Source organism: Buceros rhinoceros, unplaced genomic scaffold (genome assembly GCF_000710305.1).
Source record: "Buceros rhinoceros silvestris isolate BGI_N320 unplaced genomic scaffold, ASM71030v1 scaffold19693, whole genome shotgun sequence".
Lineage (NCBI taxonomy): Eukaryota > Metazoa > Chordata > Aves > Bucerotiformes > Bucerotidae > Buceros > Buceros rhinoceros.
In genome coordinates, this window is record NW_010405608.1 from 28,588 (window position 1) to 45,482 (window position 16,895).

The 16,895-nt window shown below is 46.1% G+C and overlaps 1 protein-coding gene across 1 annotated transcript in view; it reads right to left on the reverse strand.

The window, feature by feature from the left end:
- Window positions 1-12,482: 12,482 nt before the first annotated feature.
- DTL (denticleless E3 ubiquitin protein ligase homolog (Drosophila)) overlaps window positions 12,483-16,895 on the reverse strand; it is a 19,647-nt gene continuing 15,234 nt past the window's right edge. The window contains exons 13-14 of the mRNA XM_010133806.1: window positions 14,076-14,938; window positions 12,483-12,551 (exon numbers count right to left, since the gene is read on the reverse strand). Coding sequence (XP_010132108.1) covers window positions 12,483-12,551; window positions 14,076-14,938 — 932 coding nt within the window. The remainder of the gene's footprint in view (window positions 12,552-14,075; window positions 14,939-16,895) is intronic.

Genomic DNA, 16,895 nt, shown 5'->3' on the forward strand with positions numbered 1-16,895 from the left:
TGCGAACACCACCAGCCTGGCCGGTGGCAACCGCGGCTGCCGTGCTCGGGCACTGGCTGTACCCGAGGGGCTTCTGCAAGCTTCCAGGAGAGATAGTAAGTGAATTTGGTTTCCAGGGCAGCCTCTAGGTCACCCGTAATAGGTCACCCTTAACAAACAGTGTTGACACGGTGCTGGAATGACAGTGAGTGAATGAAACTTAGCTCAGTCCTTTTTGAGCAATGGAATTTATTCCCAGCTCTGACCTTGTGCAAACTCTGTTGCCATATTTATCACATGGAAAGAATGACTGCGGCCGCTGCCGGCAGCGCAGGATGGAGGCCTCATCAAGCAGAAGCTGCTCCCAGCCTGGTCTGGACACCAAGGAGCCACAGCACAGCCGGTGGTGCTGGGGGAAGGAGGGAGGAGGGGTGTCCTCTGCTCTCCCACCTGAATCCGGGGATGTTGCAAAAGGCTGCGCAACCCGAATGGCACATGGGGCGCGGAGCTGCACGGGACACCCGGCTCTGCTGCTCACCAGTATTCCTCTTTCCGTGTCCTCTGGGTGCCTCTGAGAGCAGGAGAGCGCTGCCCAGAGCTTTGCCTCCTGGAAGGGGTGAAGAGAGCTGGCCCGAAGCGCCGCTCTCTCCAGCGGTGCCATTGCCGCTGAAGGGGTCAGGTCAAGGGGACCAACCTGCCTTTCCTTCCACACTTGGAATCAACAGCCGCATCTCTGAGGCAACGTTTTGCTGCAAGAGATGCTATGCTCGCTCCGCCAGCTTCTCAGGAGGCCAGAAGGAAGGCTAGGTGAAAAAATTCTTCCCTTCAAATCGCTATCTCCTCCTGTGCTGGCAGGGGCTACTCAGCTACGTGTTCAGAACGTGCCTGTCCTGCACTCCCTGCTCTCCCGCGTGCCCCTCTGCTGGGAATGTCCTTTGCCAGAAACAGCCACTGACCTCCCTGAGCATACAGGAAGCATCTCGCTAAAAAAAGCAAGCGGATCACGTGAACAGAGCTAAGCTTCCTACAAGGTGTAATTTTTCTCCCTTTGTTACTTTTAAATGCAAATACATCGTGACAAAAAGACGCAGAAGAGGTACAAGAGAGCAGAGGAAAGAGCCCTTGGGACACGTCTGCTTTGCATTCGGATATCCTGAGCTGGGAGAGACATTTGTGCCAAAGGTTATTTCAAAGTAGCTCAATGGGGAGGCTTATTCCTACTTAAAGATTTTCGTTAATCAGCTGTGACGCCCCTCAAATCATTCAGCTCTCTGGGCTTTGTCTGAACGAAGTCCGTGTTGCTCCACGCTGCCAGGCTGGAGGAAGGAAACCTCCTGTTTCGATCGCCGTGTAGGTTCTGGTAATAGCGGTGAGAATAAAAGCAAAGCCCCCCGCGCAGGCACAGCGGTGCTCACACTGCTGCCTGGCAACCCACAGGGAGCCTGCCACAGCCCGACGGGCTCCCGGAGCGCTGGGGCAGGATTTGCTGCGGACCAGGACTGCGGGGAGGGATGCCCTGGCCCACGACGGCTTTTTCTGGGTGGCTTCTGGCAGCACCACAAGAACACGCAAAGAGCAAGAGGGGTTTTTAGTGATTGTTCATTTGGATCATACAACTTTTTCTGGGTAGCTTCAGCAAACTCGAACCAGTATGATAAAAGGTTCACCATAAAGAAATCATACTGTGGAACAAACTCCTTTTTATTGCCTTGAGATGTCGATTGGGTAAAATACTATTTAAAGGCCCTACTGCAGTGATCCTTCTCTGGGTTTCCCCTCCCTTCACCCACAGCAAGATGCCAGAAAGGAGGAGAGTTCACAGTGAAGCATTTTTTCAGCATCCCCAGCTCTGAGACAGGAAGCCCGTTCTCTGGATTTGGGGGACAATATGCTTTCTCCTCATTCCACCAGGTACCCTGGAGCTGTAAAGTGCATCTCCGTAGATGTCCCTCTATGCAACGATTTTAAAGCGGTTTGCAAGTGGGAGATGCTACCAGCATTAAATGAAATAGCGAGGAATAATCTCATTACGAGGGAGGAAAAACAAGGGCGAAAATGTAAATAACCAGCAGAGAACTTGCTGCCAGCAAGGGCAGGGCTCAGCTCAAGCCTCTTGTCCCGTGGGCATCCTCAGGTGTCCAGCCACCCTCCTGCCTTGGCTCTTTGGGGTGTGCCTGCCACGAGGCGTACACGATGCTGGAGCTGCTGGCTCTAATGACTCAGCCGTAGGCTTGCGAAGCAAAAATCATTATGTGATTGATGTCTGAATGCAGACCATCGCTTCCTGCTGTATGCGATAGGTACAGAAATGCGAGAGGCTCCCAACAGATTGCAACCCGTGTGAGAGGAAAATTTTGTGCTATACTACGGTGCAGTGAATAAACATTTTCTTTCTTTGTGGGTGTTTCAGTCTTTCTGCTTCAAGGTGGAGCTCGGTGCTACTGCAAACTGCGCTTCCGAGCCGGCCGCTTGCATGGTGATTGTGCCAAAGCTGCCCAGGGAAAGCAGAATTGCAGCTGAGATACAGCTGAGCAAGATTAAACTGCTCTTTTTGTTTGCACTGTTTATCTTTTCCCTTGGCAGTGCACCTCCCCACATTCCTCTGGTGCACTTTAGAACAAGTAAGCCTATTGAAATGATTCTTCTAGCACGCAGAGAAACCACCTCAGGCAGTCATCAAAAAACCAGGCTCAATTTAAATGAGGCATACTGGCAAGAAAGAACAAAGGTGAAGCTTTTTGCCTTGAAAAAGTGTGAAGCTGACTGTTGCAGTCTGCTGCAGAGGAGTTTTTATTTAGAAACACACACAAATATGGTCACATAAAATACCATAGAAGATGTTCAAACTGCAGTAGCAAACTCTTGCTAATGATGTAGTACATCTGGTCTGAGGCTTAAATGGGACAAGAATAATACAAGAAAATTTATTTACTGCTTTCCTGCCTTTCCGTTGGCTTCGTAGAACACTGTCTTCACTCATCACTCGTCTTAGCATCAATTCCCCTCTCCGTGACATAGACCTCCTGCTTCCCCTGTGCTCTGGCCCTTTGAAATGCTTTCACGAGAAGTGCTGTAGGTCTCTCATGTTTAAAGATGAATATTGATTGCAGAGGTATAAAAAATACATCGGTACTCACAGCCGAGCTGGAAAAATATGCTTCTAAGGTATCATTATTTTGCCATGATAGGGTGCTGCAGAGACTTACATATTAATGTTTGATTTACCACAGTGTGATTTCAGTAGTGGAAAACGAGCAATATGCAGCTGCGGGACCACAGGGCACTGAGGAAGTAGCAAATGTGTTCGTGCATTGATCTGCCTGGTGATTTGAGGAATCAGTAAGTTCTGCCTTTAAAACAACACCAAGGAGTTTCAGAGGATTCACTTTGGAGATGCTAGTCATTTCTGAGGTGAGAGTTTTGTTCTCATTAACTCAACCTTCATAGTTTCCTTCCACGAGCAATGTTTCCAGTTTGATGACGACAATGCCCAGACTGGATGCCCGGCCAGGAAGGCAGGTGACAGCAGTGGAAACCCAGCTCTGGTTACACTGGGAACTGCCATCAGCGGTACCTGGGCTGACAAAGACCCTGTGAGGAAACGATTGTTCTGTGTGCTAAACCTGTTTGGAAATAAGCATATGGAAAATAAAAACAGCTCTGGCCGTGCCAGGTTTGGTTGGGAGTTCTTCCCCTTTCACCAGCTATTCGAGTGCCAATCTATTTTTAGTAATCTACACATTTTTACAGCACTGTTTTGGCATGCATTTTCATACCAGAATTTGGAAGGACCAAGCACAGGTTTTGCTTTTACTTTTTAAAGAGAAACTGAAGTGTAATGAAATGCTCTCCTCAGCCCAGAGCCTGACAGTGAGGGTGACAGTGGCACAGAGGGTGCGTATAAATTAGAACCTCACACCTGGAGTACAGTGGGCGACACCTTCCGTTAGTGTAAAGGAGCAGAGCTGTGGGGCGGTGCAGCCTGGCTGATGACTCCTGCAGGAGTCTGTCCCGCTGTGTGACTCACATTGGCCATGGCTGGCAGGTCCCAAACAGCCTCGTTTTCTGCTCCTGGGTAGAGACTTTCCCCTGGTTGCCCTGTGGGTCTCTGGATATATCCTGCAGACCTCGAGCTAACCCATAAGGGGAGTGCTTTCCCCTTTCCCCTTCCCCCTGACCCCATTCCTACCAGGTCACCTTGGCACGAAAAATCGCTTGTCTCTGCAGGTCTGTGCAGGGCCAGATCCTGATTTTGGCTCCCTACATTTACCCCCGCTCTATTTAGTGAGTCAGCCCTTAATGTTGAAACGTTCACTGGTGCCAAAGGTCCTTGGTAGACAAACTTCCTGCTGCAGAGGCTGCCTGGAAGCTCAGAGGATAAAGGCTCCTCAAGGATTCAGGCTTTCCTGAAGATGAGTGGGAAGCTGGAGACCAAAAGCGCTGATTTCTGATCCTGTCATGTCCTGCCCACGTTGCGGTGGCTGATGCTCCCCTGCTTTGCTCAATGGTACTGCTATCATTTTGTGTTTGTTTTCACCCGGATCCCAGGGGAAACAGGTGACTTGGGTGGCGAGTCGTCCAGAGGGCTGCCCATCAGCCACGGTGGATGTGTTGTGCCTTGGCCACTGTCAGTTGATGCTGCAGGAGCAATCGTGATGGTTTATTTGTGCTGTATCGCAGCGTCTCACCTCAAAATGGGAGACTGTTCTGCTGCTGGCAAGTTCAGCAAGCCACAGTGATCTGATGGTAATTCACTCCTGGTGAATGTGGGGTTTAATTACTCCTGCTATGGTCGTGGGGTTCGCAGCACCCAAGTGCTGCTGAGCAGTGGGAAAACTGCAGATGTCAGAGCAGAAAGGGGCTTTTCTACAAAGGATAAATCATTAGCAGGGTTATAGCATGTTTGGTAAATAGACTGAGCAGCTGAAGCAAAGCTAAAACCGCTATGCAACCGGAGGTGTTCAGGAAACCACTGCGGGCTCTAGCTTTGTATAATTAAATAGCTGCCCTGTTTCGACCCAGAGGTGGTTAATCTTCAGCAGCTGATGAGCCGCTTTGTTTATAGCAGGCGAAGGCAGCCTGCAAAGGGCTTCAGTTAGATGCAGAAATCATATTGTCAGCAAAAATAATTCTTGATTACTAAGAGCTGGAGTCCTGGCCAGGAACAACACATCCTCAAGTTTACGCCCTTTTGATCAGAAGGATAATCTATTGATAATCCATTTTTTTAGGAAGAATAACTGGAAAAGCAATCCATGAGCAGCTGAGACCGTGTTCTGCCAGGCGCTGGTGGTGAAAGGATGCATTATCACAGTTCTCAGCACTTAATCATCCAGTGGAATACACAAAAATAGGCAGGAAAGTTGCAGGCTGTGCTGAATGGGTTGAAAGGTTGTGGCAACATGTTCTGGCATACCCTCGTGCTGTGGTGAGACACACAACGAGGGGAAAGGGGAGGGTGCATTTGTTGGTGGGCCTGGGCAAAGGGGAATATACTCTCGTTTCAGTATAAACCCTCTTCTCTCTTTCACTCAGCATCATTTTGTTTCCTGGAGCAGAAATAATTTCCGTTAGTCGTTTAGGCTAACGCTTTTCTAATGCATATAATGTGGCAATGTCTCAGCTGCAAACCTATGGTCCCGTTCAAAGATTGGGAAAAAGCTTTAGTACGTTACACAACAAAGTGTTTGTAAATACAGATGACTTGAGTTGAAGAGGAACTTTGGTCAGATGAAAAATAAACCAATACAGGATTACAACACGACAACAAATAAGCCAGGCAGGGAACCTGCCTGTGGCTCTTAGCAAACCACCACCATTGCAGGAAAAACCTGAGACCCGTCGCTGGAGCAGGTAGGAGAGGAGATACCCCAAGGAACTGAGGACGAAGAGCCGCTGGGTTGGCTCCCTGTGATACAGAATAAGAAAAAGCCCGTGAAAGCCAGTTGTTGTGCCACAGTTAATATCGAGTTAGCCGCCTTGCTGCCAGACCAGCCAAGGCATGAATACTAATGCTGCCCTCAGCTGCCGTAGAAATTGTCTCTGCATAAGAGCAACGAAGACCTTTTGTCCTTAACTCATTTGTGCCGGGACTAAGCCAGGAGCTCCAGCTGCATCTGCAATCAGACAGGCTCTGCTCAGCAGCGTTGAACTCACAGCCTTATGTTTAAATCTCACTTTTCTCCACCTCCCAGGGAGGAAATGAAAGAGGCGGCTGCACACGCGTTCTTTAGAAGGGGTGGCCCCAAGGTGGTGTCCTGCCGGGCTCACAGCAAGCAGATGACAGCGCAGCCAGAACACGGGTTTTATGAGCACTTGGGCTGTGTGAGCGCAGCAGGGGACCCCCAGGCCCTGCCCAAGGGGCCACGGGGCAGTGATGGGGACAGAAGGCGGTGGGAGACTGCATGGGTGGTGCAGGGCTGTGCTCAGACTGGCAGAGGTAGGGGGATGCAGGCACAGCCTGAGAGACCCGCTGGGGCCAGGGATGCAGCGACTGTGGGAAATACCCTGTTACTGTGTGGGAAATACCCCGTTACTGTGGGCTGGAGCGTGGTGGGGAAGCGGAGCAGCGCGATTTTGTACAAATCCGGAAGTGAGAGGAAGTCTTTCTCACTGCCAGGAAGGCGAGGGCTCTGCCACCAGGCAGCAGCAGCAGTTCCTTCAGCCCTGGATGGGCAGCAGCATGTCAACAGCCAAACCACAGGCTGCGTTACGCACCGCTGGAGCTGTTCGCAATCTCACTCTTTTCTACCTGATATGTCTGGGGGGTGGCAAGGCAAGAAAATTAAGAAGTTCATTTTTGTGGAGAGAAGTTTTCCTGCTGCCTTCATGCTTGAGAGTGTCCCTGGGTTTATGTAGTACCGCTCACCCAGCAATCTCGCGTCTCTTTCTTGAAGGGTCGCCTACATGGTGGCGTTACTGCAGAGCTGTGACCTCAGAACAGCTGTTTCTGAACAACCCCGTGCAAAACCAGGCTTGTTCTGAAACAAGAAAACCTTATTCTGGTTGCTCTTAATACTCTGTCAAAACTGACTTCTTTCCAGGGTGGATGAGGTTAAATCGGACCAGCTGGAAGAAGAGTGCGCACACACAGAACGATCGGGAGCAACCTCCAGACTCAGACCCACTTCCAGTGGGGGTGAACTGGCCGCATGGCCAACTGTCCCATTGCACAGAGGAAAAAACAGACTGTCTCGATAGGAGCGTGGTGTGAAGCTGCACCATGGGCCTCATGAGCTCTGCTCTTTTTTCTAAGTATATAACAATTTGGTAAGTATTAGTTTCTCCTTTTGTTTGCATGTCTTATGCAATACGCTTTGTTCTTTTATTCTTAAACTGATAATTTTTTCCCTTTCTAACTTCTGCAAACATCATCTTTCTCATCATCCCTCCAGTCCTGCCTCTTGAAACAATGACAGATGTACAAAAAGCTGATTCCTTATGATGGAACACCTCCGATTTTCACATAACCCCCTTGCCGTCAGTTACCTGCAGCGAATCAGAGTCTATTCAAGCAAATCAGAGCTCATCACATTTATGGCAGATGCATGTTATTTTCAAGAGTCCGATGGATCTCTCGATCTCACAGTATACACACTCTCACTTCCTCCATCAGTGAATCCATGAAAATTAGCAGAACAAAAATAATGGTGACACTGAATAATTCAGTAAACACTCCGACAGTGTCTGCTGAACTCCTGTCAACACAGCCCACTCTGCTGTCGCTGCAGCGTGTGGTGGAACTGCCTTCACAGCCCCACGGACTATTATTAGTCTGGATTTCGGATACTTAACACCTTTGGCAAGAACAGGAATAGAACGATAAACCGAGACTTTTATCATAACGATGTTACCACTAGAAGGATAAACCCCAGCCAAACAAGAGCATTCTGAAGTTTTGTCGCAGTTGTAGGTAAGTTGATGTAGGAATGATCAGTTCTACCAGGTCGGCTTAGTCTTTGCTGCTTGGATTTGCGTCCATCTCCTCCTCTGCCATGCTCACAACAACATGAGGTGAGAGCACACTTGGGAAGCGAACAGGAAATTACATAATTTATAACCCAAATAAAAAAAATGCAGGCGCGGTACAGAAGTGGATGGTTGGAGATATTTTACTAATGATTCAGCCAGTCTTTAGGCAAGAGGGGAGACGTAAATCATAAATGGGAGTCCTCGAGGTGCAGGCAAGACCCAGAGCAGCCATGTATTGATAAAAGTGGAGCTACCACTGTGGCGCCTTAGTGCAAAGGAATGAAGGGCTTCCTTAGGGGTTTTACTCAAGCCTAAGAAATATTTTGGGTTTCACATGTAGAATCTCTCTAGCTCAAGAAAGAGAACAACGTGTGATTCGGTCTCATGTTTGGGCTTCCTACATGTTGGTTAAAAGTTTTATAGTGGTAGAAATGTCTTTAACCCAGACCAAAAAGTGAATAATCTGAGCTAACAGATAAAGGCAAAGCTAAAGAAATTCGAAACATTAAGTCAGTCACAGACTCTCTTCACTGTATTTCACCTCTAGAATAGTTTATGTACAACTGTAATGGACCTGTTATCACTCGAAGCCTTTATCTCAAAACTGAACGACTTCAAAATAAGAACTGCTGTAGCACAAACAGAGGTAAAGATACCATGCGGAAATTATTAAGACTGTGTATATGGACTTCATTTTACATTGTCTTTTCTGCTCTTTAAGACTATGTTTAGTTGCACAAACCTGGAGTAATGGGTCTTCCAGTTGTAATCTAGTTGTACTGCTAGTCCCTGGAATTTTTCCATAATGCACAAATTAAGATGGAAAGTTACTTATTCTGATTTTAAAAAGACACAAACCAGACAGGTTTAAAAATGTAAGATAATCCTTGATTATAATTTTGCCTTTGTCCTTCTGGGTTCATGCTGTCCTCGTATCATTGTGCATAATTCTATAAAACAAGTTTCATGAAATGTTTCATAAGTCATTTTAAAAGAAATTACGTATGGGCTCCTTCATGTTTGCTTTCTCCTCATCTTTGCTTTCCATTATATTTGGCATTCAGTGCAGCGCAGATGGAAAGCACTTGGTTATGGTCAAAGCTGACCTTTGAAGGAGGACACACGGACACTCTAAAGTAGCAGAATGTATTTTATTTATTGTCGATGGGACCATACACAAATCACAGAAAGGAAAAATGCCAGCCCTTGGGTTCTGTTTTTCTATGTAGAGAAACAGAGGGTGATAATTTCCACTCACTTAAAAAACTGTTTAGGTCAGCTTCAGGAGGGAAAGGATGAAATCTGATTGTAATGGACCTGAAGATGAACACTATTTCCTTTTTACTGCCAAACTAGCATTGGCTATGAAAAACTCTTAATATTTGACCTTGAGGAACCTCTTTAAGAGGCATTCTGGATGCACCCTTGAATACGGCGCTACCTCTTACCAGCTACCAAATGCTTTTGGCAAATCCCTGGCTAGAAAGCAAATATTTCTAAACAGAACTTGGTAAGGAATTCTGTACCATGCACGGATAGCCCCTAGAACACTTCTCAGTGCCTCAGCAGTCTGCTTTTCTTTAACCTCTGCAGGGCAGCTCGCGGGATGGTGTGGACACGCAAAGGCGAGAGCCAGCAGATGTTAGCCACGTTCAACGGCTGCAGAAACGCCGGTGCCAAAGGCAGACTTTAGCGCTCCCTGGCCGATGAGAAGCTACAGACCCTACACGTGAAGAGAAGTTTGACAGAACAGCCTCCGCAGTGGCAATGCTGTCCCCACACCCTCACTTTTGTCCCCTCGATGGTTTAGCTGCCGAGTCAGGGAACTGAGGCAATTAAATTTGGGGTTTTTTCACTGTCAAACCACTGTTAATCTAATCTGGTTGTCTGCTCAACTTCCAACAAAGCAGGGGTAACAACCACGGGAATAGTACAGTCATAAACTGCCATGGTCGTTCCCAGATCCCACCTGGCAATCACAGGGTAAACACCGAGGACGAAGACATCAGGAAGCATTATCAGCTGCACCGCACAACCTGCAGATATATATGGTAGGATTTACATATATACACAGGATTTGGGAATAACACCTCAAAGGGCTTAATGTGATTATAAAACGTGGAGTACAGAGTTCCTGTAAATCCTCTACAAGAAAAGGGCATTCAGAGCTATAGCTGCTGGTGCCGAACAAGAGATCAGTTCTTTGAATGCTTAGTTGAGCAAGTGTCTCAGGTAAGGACACACTGGTTACCTTAAACCACTTCACATGTGATTTGTATCAGCAATTCTATGCTTTTGCAATCATGATTTTATCACAATAAGGTCAAGGCAGTTGGACATAGAAGACAATGAGTTTCAGTTAATTCTCCTAGGCTCTGAACCAGGTTGACATCAGCCTAAGACGAAAGAAATTATGCCTAGTGGTCCATAAAATAAGTTGTTCCACTAAACAGGTACTATTTGAAAGGAGAAAAATCTCACATCCCCACACGCATCCACATGGTAACCCATTAGCGTAAATCATCTCTAGGTAGCCATCTACAAGATACAGGAGATAAAGGCTTGGCTGCAGAACATTTCTGGAGGAGGAAAACATTGTGGAAGAAGCGAAGGAACATGAAATCCTGTTGTTGAAATGTCTGACAACTCTCATGTGCTTCCATGGGGTCCCCATCTCCTTATTCTACAACCTGTTATTTACAAACTGCATGGAAGAATCCTGCGTGAAAAACCAGCTGTAGGCAAGGCAGGTTGTACCCAACACAGTTGCTCTGATAATTAAAATTCAGACAGAATCCAATCCCAAACCTACTTATTTTAGGTTATGTTTCTACTACTTCTATCTACCTCAAAATCCAGAGGTAGGTTAAAATTAAACTACAGCTTTTTCTATATTCCTGCTTTGCCCGAGATACTACATCTATTCAGAGAACCAATTTTTAAAAATCCATTTTTTAAAAATAAGAAATATAAAAACCGCCTACATTACCTTTCCCACTTCCCTAATGGCACCTCCTCCAAGTGACGGGATGACGGCCTGAGATTCAGTAAGCGGAAGGAAGTTGTTCTGGCCCTTATACGTACCTGAGCGCTCCTGCTAGAAGATGAATCTTGATGAGGAGTACTTTTCTTATTTTAAAAGAGCACAGTACACAGTTACTTTCACTTTGTAGCTGTAAGAGATCTTTCACAAAAGCCACTTTCTCTCAAGTCATTTATTTCCTTGCAAAATACAGTCTATAACATGAAATACAAACCAGCATGTTTCCCTCTAATTCCTTTCAGTACAATTCAATAGCACAGTAAAGTAGATGTGAAAATTTCAGATGGAAAACATGAATTAGTTGGATCACATCCCCTTCAAATACCTCAATTCTTTTGCAGTAGAAAAACTTAACAGGGATTCAGAGGTTTGGTTTGGTGGGTTTTTTTAAGTTCATAGGAACTATTAGACCAGACGACAGAGCCAATGCTCCAACCTAAGACATGGATCTTCTGCAAGCTCTGCCTGGGGAAAGCACGACTGAGGAATCAGTACCAGTAACGAGCAGGACGGTGACCTCATTTCAGTGTCCTCGTTCTATCAGCACCAGTGACGACTTTCAATGGCAAAGTGATTAATATCAATATGTAAACGCTGTCAAGTGCCTTCTAAACTGTCCAGTGCCCCTTCCCCAGTTCACACGCTATTATTTTACAGACACTGGATTACAAAAGTGTTAGGAAGGTATGATAAAAGCAGTTATTAATGCCTTTGCTACAGGCTCGGTCTGTAAGAGGTGACTGAACAACCTGCTATTATGGGATGCCTATTTGGGATAGATCAAACAGGTTTTTCTAATGCACCACCAGCTAAGAGCAAATACAGAAGTTTTTAGTCCGGGAGAAGAAAGGGGATGGCGAGAGGCATTATGTACTTTATTATACTTGTCTCCTCTTAGACTATAATCACCATTGGATGGACAAAGGGTGTTTAAAAGTCTTTTATGTTTACTTAACACATTCATAACTTCCCTGCTGGAAGCAGCAGTCATTGCATTACTAAAGGAGTAACTGCAGAAACGCCATTCAGCACGAAGGGGCTCCTACCCACCTCCAGTAATTTTCTCTACACACATTCCAGCACTTGCTTTTCAGTAGGGCGTAATCATTTACACATTATTCTTAAGCAGAGGAAGTTTCAGTGGCAGATTAGTAACATAAACTGACAAGCTATATGCACCTGTCAACAATGCGCAGCAGAGCTGTTGCTGTCTTTGGACTGTTAACAGTTGCCATGTAAAAATTCTGGTTTTCTTTATAAAAAGATCCACCATCCGAAGTCAGTTAAAGACCACGAGTAAGTATTTGGGTAGATTTACCACACTCAGGTGACTTCAACTGCTGATAGCTTTAAAAAGAGAAAAGTAAACCCCCAAGTTTATGACTGTCCGACAACAAACTGTGTAATCCCAGCGCGTTGTTGCCGGTGTTGCTAAATCTGGTCTTGATACCAGCGTCAACATCCATCAGGTGCGACTGCTGATGCCATTTCAGTCATTCTGTGGCTTTCTGTGGAAGTATGTGCAGATCTTCCTCATGGAAACTGAAGTGGTGGCAGCCTAGGAAGGAAAAAAAAAAGCGAACCCAACAATAAATGTTTCTAGGTTAACAGTTCAAATGCTGCAGCAGTCTTAAAAGTCTCGCCTCCATCATTGCTCCAGTTTGTTTAGCTCCCCAGCTAAGTTAGTAAATGAAAGGTTCTTTACTGTAATCTGTTTGCCTCACAGTTAAGAGGCTTAGTACCACAGGAAACATTGGCTATAACCTAGGGTTGTCTTGCTGCCGTAAGAAAGGCAGCCTGGCAGCGGTTTCAGCTTCCCTACAGCAGGAAAGAGCTGCAGCTACCCAAGGTGTAGCAGCAGATCAACGAATGCTGCTGCTATTCCAGACACCTCCTCAGGGTTTGAGCACAGCACAGGAGCATCCCGAAATCCGAGCTAGAGCTTACTGGGCAGGAAAGGTCATCGTTCCATAGTAATCTCTCTCCAGCGCAAATGTTTCTATGTTGCGTTTAAACACGTACAGCATTCGTAGTTGTAGGTTTCCTATAACCAAGATTTCCTGGTACAACCCCAATATGAAGAGTTCAGCTGCTATGCATAACCTAAGGAGTCGTGGTTTGCCTGCTTCACGTCTGACAGAAGTGATAGGAGAGGTGAAATCGTGTAAGAAATGAAGATACCAAAACAAGCCTTAATGATGGCAACAAATTCTAGCATCAGATATTCAACTGAGAGTACAACTAAACTTTGATTTACCTAATATTTACCAAAAATTTACCTAACATTCACTGAAATAAGACTCTCTCAAAGACACTGTAGGACTTGGAGTCCAGCTTCCGAAATGAGCCAAGTTTGGTTTGTTTAAAAAAACGTAATTATCATTTCTCAGTTTGCATGTTAAACTCTCACGCCCTCATGACAACTTTTTTAGCTGCTTTACAAGCTTAACTTTCCGATCCTTGGATGAGCTCTGTGCCAGGCTTACTGTACATCAAAAGTAGGATTATGTAGGTCAAATTCTGCCCCTGACTCTTTTACAATTCCTTTGCTTTCTGCTAGTTTTCAACTGAAGGAACTGAAGGCATTATTTAGCCCCACGGTTTTAACATGGGTAACGAATTCTTTTGCTACCTGGGCAATAGAATTTAGCTCTTTCTTCCAATGCTGAAGTGGCTTTCCAGTAACATAAACAGGCAGATGTGACGGTGAACACAAAAACAGCAGATCTGCCAGGAAAGGTGCTGTCATTACTGTGCTTCTTAGAGCAGAGCTGTATTTCACATGACAGCTACATCCTTCGAACCTCCCGCTGGGGACTGCAAGGATCTCTGAGCTCCTGTGAGCCCAAAGTCCCCTTAAAACGAGGGACACCACCATCCTAAAAACTGTTCCTGCACAGAGGGGATTCGTAGATAACAGCATCAATGTATCTGGCTTATTAGGCCAGAAACCATCGCTTTTGTCCATGATCAAAGGGATCAGATAATTCTTTGAATGCCTGAGCAGGAGAGAACAAACAACAGGCGCGTGGCAGCCAGGATAACTTCTTTCATCACCACTGGTACCGAGCAGCCTACTTACAGTTTTTGGCGAAGAGGCCACTGCCACAGCCTCTTGTCGTTTGGCACCGGGACTGCAAGATGACGGGGGGCTGTTTGAGGCGCTCTGGCTGCCAGCTCTGCCAGTCCGTAGCTTCTCTCCCAGAGCAGACAACCAATTTTTTCTTTCAGGTGAACTATTCTCTTTATCGACTACCTCAGTGTCTTTCCCACACAGAGATCTGAAAAGATGGGGGGGAGTTTGAATGCCCAATGGATTAATACGGCTTCCAGGAAAGGAAGGCTCTTTTGGGCTGTGGCTGGAGCCTTCACGGTCGTTATCCAACTCAGCCAGGCTGAGAGAGCCTTCATCACAAGCTTTTTGGTCTGCAGCCAAGTGACATAAATTCAGCTTGGATTTCTTAGCCGCGTGGTCCAGTTCAGTGACACAGCTACAGGCCTGCAGACACTTCTGCCCCACATTATCCTCCTTGCTGCAGTCAAGCCGTCTCTTGGCGCGCTTTTCCAACTGCAAATGTGGGGCTTTAGGAGGGGTAGCAGCTTCCAGGAGACCTTGGGTGACTTCTGCCAGGGCTTTTCTAGGAGAAGAAGCCTTTTTCCCCACTTCTGGAGGAGAAGAGCAAGGAGTCCTTGTAACCCAATGTTTAATGGACATTTTGGAGGAAGGGATCAGCTTGGGAGAAGCGCATGGGCTGGCTCCACTCTGCTTGGCTGGGGTGCAGGCTGAGGCTGCCTGGGTTTTGAGAGCGCCCGTCGGAGTGTTTGTAGACAGGGGAAGGTCTCCAGAATAAATGGGAGCACAGGCAGCCATCCGTGGCGAGGAAATGCATGGGCTGCCCGCTGTGAAGGCCTTGGCAGGAGTACTCTGCGGGCTGGCTGGCACTGCTGGTGGGGGAGAAATAAGTAGTCTGATGAGGAACGTAGAACAGCAGATTAAAGACAGCCCTTTTACAAACACCCCTTCCAACTAGGAGATGAATTCAGCTCTGACCCTGCTTCTCAGACATACCCTTCTGAATTAAGAGCTTTCAGAAATCCCTCTAGTTTTGGTTAAACTGGTACAAGTCCTTAAAATCCTGTATCATATTGGTGAGTATAATACAGTATGTTTATGCAGTGCCTGATGACTATTCCCTTCTGTAAAAAGCACTGTTATGTGAGCTACAGTTCAGGGACCAATGGACAAACAAAACAGATCCTGAATCTTCCAAGTTTTCCTAGCCCTGCTGGAAGCCTTGCAGTGGCTTGGTCCAGACAGCTCTGGGCTGAGATGCTGCCTGAGAGCAAAGCTGTTTCTCACCTGCACTATCATCTTTAACAGTTGAATAACTGAGTTCAGACAAGGGTACTGTAAGCACATCCCACAGCTAATCACAATACCGAGAAAGCCTTTTGATACGATGCCCTACATATGAATAATGGTCCTAGTCAGGCATTAATAGTTTTTTCCTTTTTTTTTTTTTTCTGGTACCCTCCAACAGAGAACACATTAGCAGGTTCGTTAGATGCCTGCTTTCTCATTCATCTAACTTGCAGTGATGCAATTACACAGGCTAGCACTTCCGTTACTCTATGCATTTCCACTGGTGAGCACAAGAGCTCTGAACGGTTTTTGTATTGCAGGGGTTTTATCTGAACTCCTAATTCTCCGCATTAGCACTGTACTACAAAGCACTTCATTAGAACAATGAGAAGTCTAGTGTGAATAACCTGCCATTTTCTTTAGGGTGCCGGGCTGTCTCACAAATGACACGGCGAGTGAGCACCTACATGACTCTGATTATACACCATACTAAGCCTTTCGATCCTTCCTTTTACTGTATCATCTAAGAAAAATACATGTATTGACACATCAGAGCAAGATTAAATAGGATCCCCTACTGATGGATGCCACTACAAATCACTTTGAAGCAGAGTTAAAGGCTCCTTTCCTCATAAAATACACTATGTCATAGCAACTTGCTTCAGTCTTGACTAAGAGAAAGTAACTGCCAAGATCGGTTCTCCTAATCCTTACTTTAATGAGCACTTAGAAGACAATAATATCTCAGCTGGGGAATTAGTTGCACTTAAAAATCTAAGCTCCTAGAGGTAGAAGAGAATTAGCAAGCTCAGGAACTCTTGATCCTTAATGACCATCAGCAAAATCATGCAGCAGAAATATTGCCTGACTAGCTGAGTATGAGCACTCTCAATCCCAAACCAGCCTGAAAGTTATCCTGTGGAGACACTGCATAAGGGGAAAAAAAACCAACTATGCTGAGAGATGGATGGGCATCATGGCAAGAAACAAACCCAATCTTGAGAAACATCCTCAAACCTAAGATAAAGAGTATGAAGATGAGGCTTTTTTTGGTAAGATTGCACACGTTATTCAGGCTTCCTCTATGCCAGTTCCAAGCTGTTGCCATTTATGCTGCCATCACACGTAGTACGATAGTGTAAATACCTGCAGTCAACCTGCATAACACCAAAGCGGGTTATTTCAGATGTTTCCTATCTTCTCTGCTGTGAATCTTCTAGAGTGATATTACCCATCTCCAGATTTAAGAGTCACAAACTGTTCATGCACAGGCCTGCTCCAGAAATGTGGTTACACAAACCCAGAGAAAGTAGTGCAACTGAGGGAAACTGGAAGAATGATTTCCAAAGAAAGGGAAACTGTTTGCTGTAGGATGAGAGCGGTCAACAGTCGACACGCAACCTCAGTCTCACAATTTGTTCCACTTAAAGGGCTGGGGAGCTACCGAGATCTCATCCCAGCAGGTCTGAAACAGTACTTAGCTTGCCAGTTAGGAATCAGTCTCTGCAGATAACGCTTATATTCTAACAGCACGTGCTT